The 21,223-nt window shown below is 28.0% G+C and overlaps 1 protein-coding gene across 1 annotated transcript in view; it reads right to left on the bottom strand.

The window, feature by feature from the left end:
* The window catches only part of Nha2 (Na[+]/H[+] hydrogen antiporter 2), a 328,883-nt gene that overhangs the window by 195,367 nt on the left and 112,293 nt on the right, over window positions 1–21,223 (bottom strand). The window contains exon 3 of the mRNA XM_075290150.1: window positions 9,283–9,589. Within this exon, the coding sequence (XP_075146265.1) occupies window positions 9,283–9,589 (307 nt within the window). The remainder of the gene's footprint in view (window positions 1–9,282; window positions 9,590–21,223) is intronic.

The raw sequence follows: 21,223 nt of genomic DNA, 5'->3' as shown, positions 1-21,223 counted from the left end.
AGTGGTGGGCATTGTTCATGACCACTATGTCATGGAAATGTTAACACCCTCCACCACCATTCCCATTCTTTCGCTTTCCTGGCGAGTCCAACACCAGATGGAATTGTTGATGTGGTTTGCAAAGTGTGTCTCAGACACCGTTGATTACATTGCCATCTAGTGTGGCATTGTGTACTGCGCTGTAGTGCATACTCGTTGGCAGTGTTGCCAGGGAAAATTTTCGTATTACCCTACCTACATTCCAAAACAATTTCCCTACAATTTCCCCTACAATATTTTTTGTTAAATTTAAACAAAATTTACAAAACAAAAATGGTTTTATGTGCTTTATTATCTTAAAAAATATTCTACCAAAAATAATCGATTTGTTTTTGTTTGATAGATTGGTAGAATTTTTGATGTTTTGGTAGATGAAATCGCTATAGAAATAATGTTTTGGAAAGAGTTTATATAAAAATAACATTTCGGAAAAAAAAATTTTTATACAAAAATGTTGAGAAATTTTTCTAAAGAAATAAAATTTTGATAAAATTTTCTATAGAAATAAAATGTTGAGAAAATTGTCTATAGAAATAAAATTTTGATAAAATTTTCTATAGAAATAAAATGTTCAAAAATTTTTCTACAAAAATAAAATTTTGACAAAATTTTCTATAGAAATAAAATCTTGAGAAAATTTTCTATAGAAATAAAATCTTGAGAAAATTTTCTATAGAAATAAAATTTTGAATAAATCAAAATGTTCTATAGAAACGAAATTTAGCAAAATTTTCTATAGAAATAAAATTTTGACAAAATTTTATAAAGAAATAAAATTCTGACAAAATTTTCGATATAAATACAATTTTGAGAAAATTTTGTATAGAAATAAACTTTTGAGAAAATGTTCTATAGAAATAAAATTTTGAGAAAACTTTCTACAGAAATAAAATTTTGAGAAAATTGTCAATGGAAAAAAATTTTGAGAAAATTTTCTATAGAAATAAAATCTTGAGAAAATTTTCTATAGAAATAAAATTTTGACAAAATGTTCTATAGAAACGAAATTTAGCAAAATTTTCTATAGAAATTAAATTTTTACAAAATATTCTATAGAAATAAAATTTTTACAAAATTTTCTATAAAAATACAATTTTGAGAAAATTTTCTATAGAAATAAAATTTTGAGAAAATTTTCTATAGAAATAAAAATTTGAGAAAATTTTCGATAGAAATAAAATTTTGACAAAATGTCCTATAGAAACGAAATTTAGCAAAATTTTCTATAGAAATAAAATTTTGACAAAATTTTCTAAAGAAATAAAATTCTGACAAAAGTTTGTATAGAAATAAAATTTTGACAAAATTTTCTATAGAAATACAATTTTGAGAAAATTTTCTATAGAAATAAAACTTTGACAAAATTTTCTATAAAAATAAAATTCTGACAAAATTTTCTATAGAAATAAAGTTTTGACAAAATTTTCTATAGAATTAAATTTTTTAAAAAATTTTGTATAGAAATAAAATTTTGACAAAATTCCTATAGATATAAAATTTTAACAAAAGTTTCTATAGAAATAAAATTTTGACAAAATGTCCTATAGAAATAAAACTTTCAAAAAATTTTCTATAAAAATAAAATTCTGACAAAATTTTCTAAAGAAATAAAATTTTGACAAAATTTTCTATAGAATTAAAATTTGTAAAAAATTTTATATAGAAAAAAAATTGACAAAATTTCTATAGATATAAAATTTTAACAAAAGTTTCTATAGAAATAAAATTTTAGCAAAATGTTCTATAGAAATAAAACTTAAAAAAAAAATCTATGGAAATAACATTTTGACAAAATTTTCTGTAGAAATAAAATTTGGCAAACATTTTTATAGATATAAAATTTTAACAAACGTTTCTATAGAAATAATTTTTTTACAAAATTTTCTGTAGAAATAAAATTTTGACAAAATTTTCTATAGAAATAAAATGTTGACAAAATTTTTTATAGAAGTAAAATTTTGAGAAAATTTTCTATAGAAATAAAATTTTGAGAAAATTTTCAATAAAAATAAAATCTTGAGAAAATTTTCTATAGAGAAAAAAAGATAAAATTTTGACAAAAAAATTGTATAAACATAAAATTTTGACAAAAGTTTCTATAGAAATAAAACTTTGGAAAAATTTCAATAGAAATAAAATTTTGAAAAAATTTTCGAATGAAATAAAATTTTTACAACATTTTTTATAGAAGTAAAATTTGGCAAAAATTTGTATATGTATAAAACTTTAACAAAAGTTTCTATAGAAATAAAATTTTGACAAAATTTTCTATAGAAATAAAATTTTGAGAAAATTTTCTATAGAAATAAAATGTTGACAAAATTTTCTATAGGAATAAAATTTTGATAAAATTTTCTATAGAAATAAAATGTTCACAAATTTTTCTACAGAAATAAAATTTTGACACAATTTTCTGTAGGAATAAAATTTTGACAAAATTTTCTATACAAATAAAATGTTGAGAAAATTTTCTATAGAAATAAAATTTTGAGAAAATTTTCTATAGAAATAAAATTTTGACAAAATTTTTTATAAAAATAAAATTTTGACAAAAGTTTCTATAGAAATGAAACTAAAAGAAATAAAATTTTGACAAAATGTTCTATAGAAATAAAACTTTGAAAAAATTTTCTATAGAAAAAAAATGTTGGCAAAATTTTCTGTAGAAATAAAATTTTGAGAAAATTTTCTATAGAAATAAAATCTTGAGAAAATTTTCTATAGAAAAAAAAATAAAATTTCGACAAAAAAAATTTTTAAAAATAAAATTATGACAAAATTTTCTATAGAAATAACATTTTGAAAAATTTTTCTATAGAAATAAAATTTTGAGAAAATTTTGAGAAAATTTTCTATAAGAATAAAATGTTGAGAAAATTTTCTATATAAATGAAATTTTGACAAATTTTTTTATAAAAAATAAAATTTTGACAAAAGTTTCTATAGAAATAAAACTTTGAAAAAATGTTCAATAGAAATAAAATTTTGACAAAATTTTCTAATGCAATAAAATGTTTACAACATTTTTTATAGAAGTAAAATTTGGCAAAAATTTTTATATGTATAAAATTTTAACAAAATTGTTTATAGAAATAAATGTTGAAAAATTTTTCCATAGAAATAAAATGTTGACAAAATTTTCTATAGAAATAAAATTTGGACAAAATTTTCTATAGAAATAAAATTTTTACAAAATGTTCTATAGAAATAAAATTTTGACAAAAAATTTTATAGGAATAAAATGTTGATAAAATTTTCTATTGGAATATTGATTGGGTAGATTTGTGGTAAGATTTTCTGGCATGTGTGGTAACCGTAGTTACCACACTTTGTTATAGATCAAGCCTTGCCGGCTTCTAATTACCTCCTCTAGAGCTACCAAAATGTAAAAATTATTAAACTTTGTGTTGAGTGAAAAAGTCCCAACATTTTGCCCCTACGTTCCAATACAAGACGTTAAATATTAGAAAAACCCTACTTGTAAGGAATTTCTCCTACTTCTGGCAACACTGCTCGTTGGTGGAAAACAAAAATTACGCAGCATAATTATGGAAAAACCACCTATGCAGATACCGGCCACCAGGAGGCATTTTTTGTATGCTCCCTCTATAGGTGCGTGTGTGTGTGTGAGTGTTTCTTTTGTGGCATCAACATTTACGAAGACAACAACAAAAACAGGCAGGACTGAATGGAAGCGAACAATGTTTGTTCACATGATTGCAATACAGCCGCCGTCGACATTCAACTACCCAAGGATACTGCATCCTCAGTCGTTGATTGCTGAGACAACCGCCCGCAGTGTATGTGGAAAGCAGTTAAAATGGATTCAAAAAAAAAAAACCCTACCCCCTCCCCAACCCAACAAAAGCTGTCGTCTGTCCATGATGATGATGATGATGATGATGGTAGGTGGTGAATTTTCGAAGGCACTGGATAATGCATCCTGCTAAAGGAAAAACAATTAAAGGTGATTGTTGTTGTAGGCATTGCTGTTATTGTTGTTGTAGCTATTTTGGCGTGTCGTGTTTGAATGAAATATCCAGGATATGAAGGATAACAGCATATTGTTTTGTCTTCCATTCTATGTTGTTGTCTCTGGAGTTTTTGCGCTTTTTTCCACCTGTAGTTACCAAAGCTAGCTGGATGGATGGCTGACTGGCTGGTAGTGGTCCTGAACATTGCAGGTTTTATCCCATTTTAAAGACTGTATTCTGTTACGCTTTCATTAGGAGAAATTTCTTTTCAATTTTTGGCGTACAGATTTCCATTGAGTTTAGGTGTCTGCTAAAGACATCGGTTGTTATTAAAGCGTCGTTGTTTCTCATTATGGCTTAATTGCTGAACTAATATGCATCAGTTTGGGTGTGGATGAGAATGTAAACTGCAAATGCAGTTCTTGATGGAAACTATGAAATCCTTGGTGGGCATGTGATTCAGAAAAATGTAATCAAGCTTTAAACGTTAGAAGTCATATTTCGACCACATGGAGATATGAAATTAAAATATGAAGATTCGATATAAATTTTCTAACATTTGAAAAAAATCCCGCATTTATAATTTACGCTCCAATATAAGAGAAACAAACAATGTGAATGTTTTCAATGTTTTGATCAAATTAACAAAATTTTCTATAGAAGTTGAATTTTGACAAAAAAAATTTATAGAAATAAAATTTAGAAAAAAATTTATATGGAAATAAAATTTAGCAAAAATTTTTCTATAGAAATAAAATTTTGACAAAATTTTCTATAGAAATACAATTTTGACAAAATTTTCTGTAGAAATAAAATTTTGACAAAATTTTCTATAGAAATAAAATTTTGACAAAATTTTCTATAGAAATAAAATTTTGACAAAATTTTCAATAGAAGTGACATTTTGACAACATTTTCTAAAGTAATAAAATTTTGACAAAATTTTCTATAAAAATAAAATTTTAAGAAAATTTTCTATAGAAATAAAATTTTAAGAAAATTTTCTTTAGAAATAAAATTTTCACAAAAATTTCTATAGAAATAAAATTTTGATAAAATTTTCTATAGAAATAAAATTTTGACAAAATTTTCTATAGATATAAAATTTTGACAAAATTTTCTATAGATATAAAATTTTGACAAAATTTTCTATAGACATAAAATTTTGACAAAATTTTCTATAGAAATAAAATTTTGAGAAAATTTCTATAGAAATAAAATTTTGACAAAATTTTCTATAGTAATAAAATTATGACAAAATTTTCTATAGAAATAAAAAAAATCTTTAGAAATAAAATTTTCACAAAATTTTCTATAGAAATAATATTTTGAAACAATTTTCTATAGAAATAAAATTTTGAGAAAAATTTCTATAGAAATAAAATTTTGATAAAATTTTCTATAGACATAACATTTTGACAAAATTTTCTATAGAAATAAAATTTTGACAAAATTTTCTATAGAAATAAAATTTTGACAAAATTTTCTATAGAAATAATATTTTGAAACAATTTTCTATAGAAATAAAATTTTGAGAAAAATTTCTATAGAAATAAAATGTTGATAAAATTTTTGACAAAATTTTTGACAAAATTTTCTATAGAAATAAAATTTTCACAAAATTTTCTATAGAAATAATATTTTGAAACAATTTTCTATAGAAATAAAATTTTGAGAAAAATTTCTATAGAAATAAAATTTTGATAAAATTTTCTATAGACATAAAATTTTGACAAAATTTTCTATAGAAATAAAATTTTGACAAAATTTTCAATAGAAGTGAAATTTTGACAACATTTTCTAAAGTAATAAAATTTTGACAAAATTTTCAATAAAAATAAAATTTTAAGAAAATTTTCTATAGAAATAAAATTTTAAGAAAATTTTCTTTAGAAATAAAATTTTCACAAAAATTTCTATAGAAATAAAATTTTGAGAAAAATTTCTATAGAAATAAAATTTTGATAAAATTTTCTATAGAAATAAAATTTTGACAAAATTTTCTATAGATATAAAATTTTGACAAAATTTTCTATAGACATAAAATTTTGCAAATTTTTCTATAGAAATAAAATTTTTTTTTTCGAGCTTGAGATCTCTATGTTTTTTATTTATATTTTCTTCAATATTTCGCAATTTTCTTGAATTGCTTCTTCAGGAAGTATTGATCTATAATAAATTTATTATAATAAATTACATTAGTAGTATATACTAATTGCTACAATCTTATTCTAACATTTAGTACATTTTTAATATAAATTATAAACATCTCAATATGACACATTCTACTAGGCGAACATAACAAATGGGTAGATACAACTATCCTTCACTTACATCAGTTACAACAACTAAACACAACACATATTTTTGTTAGAGACAGCGAAACATCACTGCTCTCGTCTGTTTATAATATTGCACTGAGTATGGATGCTGCTATGCAACTTGCGCGTTGTTCTTTTTCTCATCGTTTCTGCATATCATTTGTCTGTATATGTGTGCGATGTTGTCCGTGTCCGTTTTGTAATTTATTCTACTCGTTGTTGGTACGTTGTTGATGTGTAACATTTCTAATGTGTATATTTTGCTCGTGTTGCTCTCTCGTTGTAAAACACGAACTCTATCAAAGTTTGGTTGGTGGTTTGTTGCTGCACAGTGTGTCGCTAGCGCAGTTTTTTGTAGCTTGCTGTTGTTATTCCGTATTTTTATGTCGGATTTATGTCCTGATAATCTTGTTTTTAATTTGTTTTTGGTAGTTCCTATATATATCATCTGACACTTTTCTTTTGATTTTCCATCGCACGGAATCTCATAAATGACTTTTGGGGTTTCGGATAAGGGGATGTTGTCTTTGGAATTGGTAAAAAGATTTTTTAGTGTATTGTTGGATTTATGGGCCAAGTTGTATTTAATTGTATCGAAAATATCGGACTTTGATATCCTTTCTGAGATCGTTGGTATGTATGTCAACGATTTGTATGATTTTGGATCTTTATTATCGTCCGTCTGTTCTGATGAAGGCTTGTAATTCGCTATTAACTTTTTTATGATGTTCGGGGGAAAATTGTTGTATTCCAAGATATCGTGTAGTTTTTTCTTGTTTTTTTTGTTGGAATTGTTGATCGCTGATAGTTAGTGCTCTTTGGATTAGGTTTTTTGCTGTATTTATTATTATCTGTTTTGGATGGTTTGAGAAGAAGTTCATAATTATTCCAGAAGCTGTGTTTTTTGGTACCAGTCCATTGTAAGTTTTTCTTTGTCCCTGGTGATTAATAAATCTAAATACGGCAATTTTTGATGTTGTTCTAGCTCCATTGTAAACCGGATATTGTTGTGATAACTGTTAAGTGTTGTCAGAGTTTTTTCTATTTCCGTTTCCTTGACGATTGCAAATAAATCATCCACGTATTTCGTTATGAACTTCGGTCTTATTGTCAGTTTTTGCATACAGCTGTCTAGTACTCTCTCCATTAATATGTCAGCGAAATATTGAAGAAAATATAAATAAAAAACATATAGATCTCAAGCTCGAAAAAACATAGAATTTTCATTTGAAAAACAAAGATCGCAAAAGCACAAAAATCAAAAAAAAAAATTTTTTTGACAAAATTTTCTATAGTAATAAAATTTTGACCAAATTTTCTATAGAAATAAAAATTTAAGAAAATTTTTATAGAAATAAAATTTTAAGAAAATTATCTTTAGAAATAAAATTTTCACAAAATTTTCTATAGAAATAATATTTTGAAACAATTTTCTATAGAAATAAAATTTTGAGAAAAATTTCTATAGAAATAAAATTTTGATAAAATTTTCTATAGACATAAAATTTTGAGAAAATTTTCTATAGAAATAAAATTTTGAGAAAATTTTCTGTAAAAAAATGACATAATTTTCAATAGAAATAAAATTGTGAGAAACCTGTCTATAAAAATAAAATTTTCACATAATTTTCTGTAGAAATAAAATTTTCACAAAATTTTCTATAGAAATAAAATTTTGAAAAAATTTTCTATTAAAATAAAATTTTGAGAAAAATTGCTATAGAAATAAAATTTTGATAAAATTTTCTATAGAAATAAAATTTTGACAAAATTTTCTATAGAAATAAAATTTTGACAAAATTTTCTATAGAAATAAAATTTTGACAAAATTTTCTACAGAAATAAAATTTTGACAAAATTTTCTGTAAAAAAATGACATAATTTTCTATAAAATTGTGAGAAACCTGTCTATAAAAATTAAATTTTCAAAAATTTTTCTATAAAAATAAAATTTTCACAAAATTTTCTATAGGAATAAAATTTTCACAAAATTTTCCACAGGAATAGAATTGTGAGAAACTTGTCTATAAAAATAAAATGTTCACAAAAGTTTCTGTAGAAATAACATTTATTGTTGATTTTGATTTCAGCTTAAAACTAAACTAAACTACAAGTGTAGCTTAACCATTAGAGGAAAAGTATGCTTGTCAAATTTAAATATTTGGGCAAAGCCATATAGACTGCAAGATGGTTGGATGTACAGCTGTTTTCGGAATAACCACATTCCTCATAAGCATCCTCTACTTGCAGCAAAACTAGCAACCAAGTATCAGAATAAATTCGGGTAATTCGCTCAACCCAAAGTGAACTACACTTTAACCTACCGAAAAAAGGTTTGATAGTCGGCTACTGCCTAAACAAATTTGCAAGCATATTTCTTTTCCTTTGCCAAACTCGAATCATCGATTTGAATGTAGTTGGCAAGGTTTGGTCTCTTTACACGCTGAAAAAAGGACATGCCGGTTCCAAAGTTTTTGTTTTTACATAAAGGATTTTGGAATTGATTCCGATTCTAAGAAGCGGAGAATTGGAGTTAGGTATTAAAAAACATGTCCTATTTTTGTTTTGTATCCAAGATACTAAATGTCAACAAATTTTAAGACGATTTCATTAATTTTTTAAAAAATTTTTACGAATTATTAATTCAATAAAATTTTCTTTCATGTCATGTTACTTCATATCAAGTTTAAATCGGAAAAATTACTTCATTAAATAGTTTATAGACTTTTCGACAAAGGGGGGAAAAAACTTTATATCAGAGAAATGCGTATTCAATGCAAGGCAAAATTTGCATTCGTATTTCAAGGACATGAAAAAATCCCTGAGTGATGGGCAATTTTCTGCATAAATTATTGCCAGCGTTTAATTTTGATATCAATTCACCCTTTTTACCAAATCATTAAAAGCCCAAAATGATTCCTCCTCAACGATTACATTAAACTACTTACGCTTTTGGTCCTTTATACTCGCCATCGACACCATTAGAAAAACCTCCATAACCTGGACCAACACCACCACCACCACCACCGCCCTCGCCCGATGATGAATGCATTGTTAATGATGTTGGTGCTGGAATTATTGTTGAACCATTTTGTTCTTTATTGTTGCGGGACTGCATCACGATAATGTCCTGGGGAATTTTTTGCAAATCCAAATTAGAATGTATTTTCAAATCTATGTCCTCGACACCAGTGGCAATAGCATTAGAAATCCAGTTGCCTACAGGACTTTCAGGATGCTGGCTTGGGTTAACAGCTGGAATGAAAAGGAAACACAAAGACACAGTTCAGTTGAATTTGTAACAAGAAAATGAGGACAAACGGAATGGCATTGTTCCTATAGAACTGAAGCAAGAAGAAAACGGAAAAGCTTCTCGGCTGTAAAATTGCCAATTGCTTTTGTGCAACTTTTGCCAACTGGACAATCAGTCAGTTAAGATTTCAAAATGGTTAATAAATGAAAAAAAAAAAGAAAAAACTAAATGTGCATTATAGTCCAAAGATTACTGGGTATATAAAAGTGTGGCTTAGTTTTCATCCATTTTGCTAGAATTTTTTTTTAAACACAAAGAAACTTTCCTTTAAATTTAGCCAACGAATTTTTTCCATTGGCGTAATAAAGGGGAGACCGTGGGAGAAATGGAGGATATCGCAACAATCCATTATCGTATAACTGAAATGACCAAAGCTGCCGCGTGTGATATTCTGACGTTAGTAAGATGGTATTTGAGAATGGAGCTTTTTATCAAAATATTATTTCAATATAAAATTTTGTCAAAATTTTATTACTTTAGAAAATGTCAAGGTTTTATTTCTATAGAAAATTTTGTTAAAATTTTATTTGTATACAACTGTTGTCAAAATAGAAAATTCAATAGAAAATTTGGTCAAAATTTATTTCTATAGAACACTTTGGCAAAATTTTATTTCTATAGAAAATTTTGTCAAAATTTTATTTCTATAGAGAATTTTGTTAAAAGTTTATTTCTATAGAAATTTTTTTCAAAATTTTATTTCTATAGAAAATTTTGTCAAATGTTATTTCTATAGAAAAATTTGTCAAAATATTATTTCTATAGAAAATTTTGTGAAAGTTTTATTTCTATAGAAAATGTCAAAGTTTTATTTCTATACAAATTTTTTTTAAATTTTATTTCTATAAAAATTTTTTTCAAAATTTTATTTCTATAGAAAATTGTGTAAAAATTTTATTTCTATAGAAAATTTTGTCAAAATTTTATTTCTATAGAAAATTTTGTAAAAATTTTATTTCTATAGAAAATTTTGTCAAAATTTTATTTCTATAGAAAATTTCGTCAAAATTTTATTCCTATAGAAAATTTTGTCAAAATTTTATTTCTATAGAAAATTTTGTCAAAATTTTAATTCTATAGAAAATTTTGTCAAAATTTTATTTCTATGAAAAATTTTGTCAAAATGTTATTTCTATAAAAAATGTTGTCAAAATTTTATTTCTTTAGAAAATTTTGTCCAAATTTAATTTCTATAGAAAATTTTGTCAAAATTTTATTTTTATGAAAAATTTTGTCAAAATTTTATTTTTATAAAAAATTTTGTCAAAATTTTATTGCTATGAAAAATGTTGTCAAAATTGTATTTCTATAGAGAATTGTGTAAAAATTTTATTTCTATAGAAAATTTTGTCAAAATTTGTTTTTTCTATAGAAAATTTTGTCAAAATTTTATTTCTATAGAAAATTCTGTTAAAACTTTATTTCTATAGAAAATTTTTTCAAAATTTTATTTCTATATTTTTTTTTCAAAATTTTATTTCTATAGAAAATTGTGTAAAAAGTTAATTTCTGTAGAAAATTTTGTCAAAATTTTATTTCTATTGAAAATTTTGTCAAAATGTTATTTCTATAAAAAAAAAATTGTAAAAATTTTACTTTTATTGAAAATTTTGTCAAAATTTCATTTCTATAGAAAATTTTGTCCAAATTTTATTTCTATTGAAAATGTTGTCAAGATTTCATTTCTATAAAAAATTTTCTCAAATTGTTATTTCTATAAAAAAATATGTCAAAATTTTACTTCTATAGAAGTTTTGTCAAAATTTTATTTCGATAGAAAATTCTGTTAAAATTTTATTTTTATGAAAAATTTTGTCATATTTTTTTTTTGAAATGGTGATACGGTCAAATTTTATATATAAACTTAACGTTTTTCTTTCAATTTTGCATTTAGAAAACCTGAACACCCCTCATTTCGAAGGTGTGTGTGTGTAGAATGTTGCTCCTATTTTGATTTTGGAATTCACTTTTCAGTTGTCAAAATGCCGTCCAAGCAAGAAGAGCAGCGAATCAAAATTTTGCTCGCGCATCGCGAAAATCCGAGCTACTCGTACGCAAAGCTGGCAAAATCGCTAAAAGTTGCCAAATCAACCGTTACGAATGTAATTAAAGTATTTGGGGAACGTTTGTCGACAGCCAGGAAGTCTGGATCGGGGCGAAATCGAAAACCGGAAGCCGCTGAGACGACAAAGAGAGTTGCCGGTAGTTTCAAGCGAAACCCTAACCTCTCTCTCCGAGATGCCGCAAATAAGCTGGGTGTATCGTCTACAAACGTGCATCGAGCCAAAAAACGAGCCGGACTATCGACTTACAAGAAGGTAGTGACTGAACAAAATACGACGGCCAAAGCGTGATCCCGGAGGCTGTACACGACGTTGCTGACGAAGTTTGACTGCGTGGTAATGGACGACGAAACCTACGTCAAAGCCGACTACAAGCAGCTTCCGGGACAGGAGTTTTATACGGCAAAAGGAAGGGGAAAGGTAGCAGATATTTTCAAGCACATAAAACTGTCAAAGTTCGCAAAGAAATATCTGGTTTGGCAAGCCATCTGTACCTGTGGCTTGAAAAAACAGCATTTTCATAGCTTCCGGGACTGTCAACCAAGAAATTTACGTGAAAGAGTGTTTGAATAAACGTCTGCTGCCTTTCCTGAAGAAACACGGTTGTTCCGTACTGTTTTGGCCGGATTTGGCATTTTGCCATTACGGTAAAAAGGCCATGGAGTGGTACGCGGCCAACAACGTGCAGGTGGTTCCCTCCCAACACGTCAGAGCTCCGCCCAATTGAGAAATACTGGGCTATTGTCAAGCGGAACCTAAAGAAGACCAAAAAAACTTCTAAGGACGAGCAGCAGTTCAAGGCAAACTGGCTTTCTGCGGCGAACAAGGTGGCTGTACAAAATCTGATGGCAGGTGTCAAGCGTGAGGCCCGGCAATTCGGATTTGGAAAAGCGAAAGCCTAACTGAATATTTTTCCTGAATTTTATTCTAATTGAACTTGAAAAAGAAATTTAATTTGATTTTTTAAATAAACGATTTCACGGATTTACACACGTTTTCCCTTGACCAAATTTTGACCGTATCACCCTTTATAAAAACTTTTGTCAAAATTTTACTTCTATAGAAAATTTAGTCAAAATTTCATTTCTATAGAAAATTTTGCTAGATTTTATTTTTATGAAAAATTTTGTCAAAATTTTATTTCGATAAAAAATTTTGTTAAAATTTTATTTTTATGAAAAATTTTGTAACGATTTTATTTTTATGAACAATTTTGTCAACATTTTTTTTTTTTATAGAAAATTTTGTCAAAATTTTGTTTCTATAGAAAAATTTGTCAAAATTTTATTTCTATAAAATTTTATTTCTACAGAAAATTGTGTAAACATTTTATTTCTATTGAAAATTTTGTTAAAATTTTAGTTCTATAGAAAATTTTGTCAAAATTTTATTTCTATAGAAAATTTTGTTAAAATTTTATTTCTATAGAAAATTTTCTCCAAATTTTATTTCTATAGAAAATTTTCTCAAAATTTTATTTCTATAGAAAATTTTGTCAACATTTTATTTCTATAGAAATTTTGTCAAAATTTTATTTCTATGAAAAATTTTGTCAAAATTTTATTTCTATAGAAAATTTTGTCAAAATTTTATTTCTATAGAAAATGTTGTCAAAATTTTATTTTTATAGAAAATTTTGTTAAAATTTTATTTCTATAGAAAATTTTGTTAAAAATTTATTTCTATAAAAAATTTTGTCAAAACATTATTTCTATAAATTTTATTTTTCAAAATTTTATTTCAATAGAACTTTTGTCAAAATTTTATTTCAATTGAAAATCTTGTCGAAATTTCATTTCTATAAAAAATTTTGTGAAAATTTCATTTCTAGAAAATTTGGTCAAAATTTTATTTCTATAGAATATTTGGTCAAAATGTTCTCCAAATTTTATTTCTATAGAAAATTTTCTCAAAATTTTATTTCTATAAAAAATTTTGTCAAAAATTTAATTCCATGGAAATTTTGTGAAAATTTTATTTCTATAGAAAATTTTGTTAAAATTTTATTTCTATAGAAAATTTTGTCAAAATTTTATCTCAATAGAAAATTTTGTTAAAAATTTATTTCTATGAAAAATTTTGTCAAAATTTTATTTCTATAGAAAATTTTTTTAAAATTTTTTTTCTATAGAAAATTTTGTTAAAATTTTATTTCTATAGAAAATGGTGTCACAAATTTTATTTCTGTGGAAAATTTTGTCAAAATTTTATTTCTATAGAAAACTTTGTTAAAATGTTATTTCTATATAAAATTTTGTCAAAATTTCATTTCTATAGAAAATGTTGTCAAAATTTTATTTCTATAGAAAATGTTGTCAAAATTTTATTTCTATAGAAAATTTTGCAAAAATTTTATTTCTATAGAAAATGTTGTCAAAATTTTATTTCTATAGAAAATTTTGCAAAAATTTTATTTCTATAGGAAATTTTATCAAAATTTTATTTCAATAGAAAATTTTGTCAAAATTTTATTTCTATAGAAAATGTTCTCAAAATTTTATTTCTATAGAAAATTTTCTCAAAATTTTATTTCTATTGAAATCGGGCAGCACTTATTAATAATTAAGAAGTTGACCATCTATGGTACCACAGTGGGCTGAATAGTGTAAGTCAGGCTACCTAATCTAACGTAGCCTAATATTAGTAACTTTTTGTGTAACTTATGCATTAAAAATTTACAATTGTCCTACTTTTTGGTCTACGTATTTAAATCTCCTTCTACGGCAAACTCTATTACTATTCCATACAAATGAATTTATCCCAACACCCTCTTTAGGAATAGTATTACAACCATGATATATAAGCAAGCAGTATAGGAGGTTGAAGCTACAGTGCTTTGGGCGACATTAACATCATTGGTTGGTGATTGGGGTTGTGATCCTGTTTTTGTCCTCCCATAGCTAGTGGAGTCATCTCCTTAGTCTAAAACTGGATGTTGAATGTTTTAGAAGGAGGATAATGGCCATGTTGTCGCTTCCTTGATAAAGTACAAACTGATGCAATGGCTTACAGTATTCCAACAGGACGACTAGTAGTGAATGTTCCCTTTTCTCCTCTCACCATCATCCCAGCTCTCTATGTGCCTGTCATTTACCAGAAATCTAAAGTCTTGCGATGACAATGATTATGTGTGGAAGTGTTGATGTTAATGAAACTTTGCTTTCGTTTCTCTAGCCTTTGGCCATGAACAATGTGAAAAGATTGCCTGACTTTGGCTTGCTTTCAGTTTTCTGCCATTTAATTTGCTTTGTCCTTTTTTTGTAACCCCTCTCCAGCCCTTGTGCAAATGTGCAGTTTTCTGTTAGCTTTGGGGCTAGTTTTAGTTTTACCATTGTACAAAACGATTACAACTTTATGAAAATGAAAAACAAGTTACTAATTAAATCTATTGTTTTATAGCGGTATTAATTTTATGAATAGATGAACTTTGACATTTCAAAACAATCAGAAAAAATATAATTTTGTATTATAGAGCGAAGCAATGAGATGATTATTCTAAAAAAAAAGAAAATTATTAAATTCAATATAATCGACTTATATACTCTACACATTTATGAGCAGTCATGTTTATTAGTCCAGAGTAAAAGAAAATTTGAAGGAACTTGGAACTTATGTAAAATGACATCTAGACAAAGATCTGCTACTTTATTTTTGCGATATTTTATCGGGCAGTGGAATCTCTCCTGTGTCCTACTGTGAAAACATAAATATATTTGATAAACTTGATGTTTACAAAGTATGTGGGGGAGGTATTTAATTTAATATGGAATACCAGATTTTTTTATATTTTTAGAAGGAGGGGAACCTACCCCTTGGCCATCATTTTGAAACTTGAAGAAAATTACCAATTTTTTTAAATTTTCAGGAAATGGGGAAGGTGGTCTATAGAAAAGAAGAAATCTCAAAAAATTTTTTTTACGAAATTTGACCGGGGCGGGAAATATACCATTGGTCGTAATTTCGAAACTTGATATTTGACCGGGGCGGGAAATATACCATTGGTAGTAATCCTGAAGCTTGATATTTGACCGGGGCGGGAAATATACCTTTGGCCGTAATTTTGAAACTTGAATAAAAGATCCCCGTTTTTTGAAGTTTTCAGGGAAGGTCTCTAGACGAAAATCCCCTAATTAATTTTAAATATTTGATCGGGAAAGGGAATGTTGCTTTTTTATATAATATATCAAAATATAAACCTCTGTGATTTATTTCAAATTTACAAGGACCGTGAGAAAATGTGTTAAAAGTCACACATTATGCATTATTTTTCGATATCTTGTCGGAAACGATAACTCAAAAGGTCAACTTTGAAGTATGACGGCTATACCTAAAAATGGACCGATATTCCTTATCTTCGTTACAATTACACAGTGGAACAAAATTGAAAATTTTTTGTGTTGATTTGAAATTTATAGCAAATTTTTAGTAATTTGACGTCGCTTAATCCAAATCTGCACCTGTATTTTTCCATCAGCTGGACTTTCGCGATATACAGTTATGTTCAAAAATAAGGCACTTCCACTACATATATTGGAATAACTTGAAAACGGTTCACCTTATTAAATTAAAACAAGAAAGGAAAGTCTAAAGTCGGGCAGGGCCGACTATATTATACCCTGCACCACTTTGTAGATCTAAATTTTCGATACCATATTACATCCGTCAAATATGTTGGGGGCTATATATAAAGGTTTGTCCCAAATACATACATTTAAATATCACTCGATCTGGACAGAATTTGATAGACTTCTACAAAATCTATAGACTCAAAATTTAAGTCGGCTGATGCACTAGGGTGGAACACAATGCTAATAAAAACATATGGGAAATATTTAAATCTGAAGCAATTTTAAGGAAACTTCGCAATAATTTATTTATGATTTATCGCTCGATATATATGTATTAGAAGTTTAGGAAAATTAGAGTAATTTTTACAACTTTTCGACAAAGCAGTGGCGATTTAACAAGGAAAATGGTATTTTGACAATTTTTGTCGAAATCAGAAAAACATATATATGGGAGCTATATCTAAATCTGAACCGATTTGAACCAAATTTGGCACGCATAGAAACAATGCTAATCCTACTCCCTTTGCAAAATTTCAACTAAATCGGAGTTAAAAATTGGCCTCTGTGGTCATATGAGTGTAAATCGGGCGAAAGCTATATATGGGAGCTATATTTAAATCTGAACCGATTTGAACCAAACTGGGCACGCATAGCTACAATGCTTATTCTACTCCCTGTGCAAAATTTCAACTAAATCGGAGTTAAAAATTGGCCTCTGTGGTCATATGAGTGTAAATTTGGCGAAAGCTATATATGGGAGATATATCTAAATCTGAACCGATTTCAACCAAATTTGGCACGCATAGCTACAATGCTACTCCCTGTGCAAAATTTTAACCAAAGTGGGATAAAACTCTGGCTTCTGGGACTGTATTAGTCCATATCGGGCGAAATATATATATGGGAGCTATATCTGAATCTGAACCGATTTCTTTCAAAATCAATAGGGATCTATTCTGAGCCAAAACACATACCTGTGCGAAATTTCAAGTCGATTGGACTAAAACTGCGACCTAGACTTTGATTACAAAAATGTGTTCACGGACAGACGGACATCGCTATATCGACTCAAGAGCCCACCCTGAGCATTTTTGCCAAAGACACCATGTGTATATCTCGTCTCCTTCTGGGTGTTGCAAAAATATGCACTAACTTATAATACCCTGTTCCACAGTGTGGAGCAAGGTATAAATACTCGTATCTTCACACCATATAAATAATAAAACATCTTTTATGGTCACTTTTAATATACCCTCCACCATAGGATGGGAGGTGTATTAACATTGTCATTCCATTTGTAACACATCGAAATATTGCTTTAAGGCCCCATAAAGTATATATATTCTGGGTCGTGGTGAAATTCTGAGTCGATTTGAGCATGTCCGTCGGTCCGTTTGTTGAAATTTGGCTTGCAGATCCTCTTGGAGGAGCAAAATTCATCCGATTCGCTTGAAATTTGGTACGTGGTGTTAGCATATGGTCTATAACAACCATGCAAAAATTGGTCCATATCGGTCCATAAATATATATATATATATTGTCCCCCTATAAACCGATCCCCAGATTTGACCTCCGGAGCCTCTTGGAGGAGCAAAATTCATCCGATTCGTTTGAAATTTGGTACATTGCGCTAGTATATGGCATCTAACAAAAATGCAAAAATTGGTCCATATCGGTCTATAGTTACATATAGCCAATGGGCAATCACACAAAAATTGGTCCATATCGTCAAAAATAATCTACCAAAATTTTATTTCTATAGAATTTTACTACTATAGACAATTTTACTACTACAGAAAGTTTTGTCAAAATTTTATTTCTGCAGAAAATTTTATCAAAATTTTATTTCTATAGAATATTATGTCACATTCTATTTCTATAAAAAAATTTGTCGAACTGATTTATATACGTCTTTAATCGGCCTATTTTTGGTTTAATATATCCCCCGTATGGACTAACTTACAATTTAGAAGACGGTGTTAAGGATTTTTTAAGATACCTTGCCATCGGCAAGTGTTACCGCACCGCAAGTAATTCGATTGTGGATGACAGCCTTTAGTAGAAGTTCCTACGCAATCCATGGTGGAGGGTACCTAAGATTCGGCCTGGCCGAACATACGACCGTATGTACTTGTTACATCTTGTCATATTTATAGCTTTTATAAAAAACAATTAATGCAAATTAATTTATTAATGATATATTTATAAATCGCAAAACGATATGGAAAATTTTCTATATAAAAATATTCACCTGTATATTATTCGGGTATATTCTTTGTTCCATATACAAATCAGTCACATGAATTTAATTTCATCATTTGTTTATTCATTTAAATTATTGACACATATAATAATATTAATAATAAGTAATGCTAATAAAGGGTGATTCTTTTGAGGTTAGGATTTTCATGCATTAGTATTTGACAGATCACGTGGGATTTCAGACATGGTGTCAAAGAGAAAGATGCTCAGTATGCTTTGACATTTCATCATGAATAGACTTACTAACGAGCCACAACGTCGAATTTTCAGTGAATGGGCCCTAGAAAAGTTGGCAGAAAATCCGCTTTTTTATCGACAAATTTTGTTCAGCGATGAGGCTCATTTCTGGTTGAATGGCTACGTAAATAAGCAAAATTGCCGCATTTGGAGTGAAGAGCAACCAGAAGCCGTTCAAGAACTGCCCATGCATCCCGAAAAATGCACTGTTTGGTGTGGTTTGTACGCTGGTGGAATCATTGGACCGTATTTTTTCAAAGATGCTGTTGGACGCAACGTTACGGTGAATGGCGATCGCTATCGTTCGATGCTAACAAACTTTTTGTTGCCAAAAATGGAAGAACTGAACTTGGTTGACATGTGGTTTCAACAAGATGGCGCTACATGACACACAGCTCGCGATTCTATGGCCATTTTGAGGGAAAACTTCGGAGAACAATTCATCTCAAGAAATGGACCGGTAAGTTGGCCACCAAGATCATGCGATTTGACGCCTTTAGACTATTTTTTGTGGGGCTACGTCAAGTCTAAAGTCTACTGAAATAAGCCAGCAACTATTCCAGCTTTGGAAGACAACATTTCCGAAGAAATTCGGGCTATTCCGGCCGAAATGCTCGAAAAAGTTGCCCAAAATTGGACTTTCCGAATGGACCACCTAAGACGCAGCCGCGGTCAACATTTAAATGAAATTATCTTCAAAAAGTAAATGTCATGGACCAATCTAACGTTTCAAATAAAGAACCGATGAGATTTTGCAAATTTTATGCGTTTTTTTTTTAAAAAAAGTTATCAAGCTCTTAACAAATCACCCTTTATATAGAAAATATGGGCATTACTAGGACTCAATTATCAGAATCGAATAGAAATTCACACACACGCACACACAAAAATCAGTCACTTTTTTCTTTTCAACGATATACAATAATTTTTGGGATGATGTTTAATTTAATTAATTAATATTTGAATACATTTTCTTTAGAACCAACCGAAAACGTCTCGATTAAAAAATTCTACGAATTCACTACTTTTGGCTATCTCGCCGGTGAGTAGACCAATCGAATATTGCGATAAAATTTGCTTTTTTTTACCGATGTGAAATGCTTTATCGCTAAAGAGGAACTAATTTGCCTTTGGTATCAAAAGATGAAGATAATAAAAAAACGTATTTTACTTAGCCTATACAACGCTCTATATGTGATAAAAGATATTGTTTCGTCTTCTTCTTCATTGAATGAAAAAGTAAAAATAAATAAAGGAATATGTGTTAATGAATTATTTTCTTAGAGTACTATGTGGACAAATCAAAATGAGAGCATGGGCTTACACTCTTACTCAACATCAGATTACAAATGAGATGTCAACGCAAAGGTGTTAATGAGAAAAGAAAACCAGAAGTTTGTTGTTTACGTTTGTGATACGCAAATTGCTTCGAATGAAAATAACAAACATCAGCCAAGCATTGTGTGGGTGGGGAGGGGCGGGTTGGCGATCATATTGTGGTAGGTTTGTTATATGTATATCTTTTGTTTATTTAAGAGATTCTCTTAAGATAACACGAATTTTCAAGAAGAGAAATTCTCTTAAATATTTCTCATCTTATTTCGCTTGAAATTTTATTCAATAGTTGGGCGAAACAAAGCATATTTCTAGGTGTTAATTCATATAAAAATATGAGTGAATATATGAATGATTTTATAACAAGTATATACGGCCGTAAGTTCGGCCAGGCCGAAGCTTATGTACCCTCCACCATGGATTGCGTAGAAACTTCTACTGAAGACTGTCATCCACAATCGAATTTCTTGGGTTGCGGTAACACTTGCCGATGGCAAGGTATCTTAAAACTTCCTAACACCGTAATATATACCACATAGTCCATACGTGGTATATATTAAACTAAAAAAGGCCGATTAAATACGTATATAATTAAGTTCAAAGTTTCTATAAAAATAAAATTTTTACAAAATAAAATTTTGACATTTTCTATAGTAAAATTTGGGAAAAATTTTCTATAGAAATAAAATTTTGACAAAATTTTATATAGAAATAACATTTTGACATTGTTTTCTATAAAAATAAAATTTTGGTAAATTATTTTTGGCTCGAGTGGCAACCATGATTATGAACCGATATGGACCAATTTTTTTGTGATTGGGAATCGGCTATATATAACAATAGACCGATATGGACCAATTTTGGGAAGGGTATTAGCGGCCTTATACTAACACCACGTTCCAAATTTCAAACGGATCGGATGAATTTTGCTCCACCAAGAGGCTCCGGAGAACAAATCTGGGGATCGATTTATATGGGGGCTATATATAATTATGGGCAGATATGGACCAATTCTTGCATGGTTGTTAGAGACCATATACTAACACCACGTACCAAATTTCAACCGGATCGGATGAATTTTGCTCCTCCAAAAGGCTCCGGAGGACAAATC

This window comes from Haematobia irritans, chromosome 1 (genome assembly GCF_050003625.1).
Source record: "Haematobia irritans isolate KBUSLIRL chromosome 1, ASM5000362v1, whole genome shotgun sequence".
Lineage (NCBI taxonomy): Eukaryota > Metazoa > Arthropoda > Insecta > Diptera > Muscidae > Haematobia > Haematobia irritans.
The sequence above is the reverse complement of the archived record's forward strand: the minus strand, read 5'-3'. Positions and strand labels throughout refer to the sequence as shown.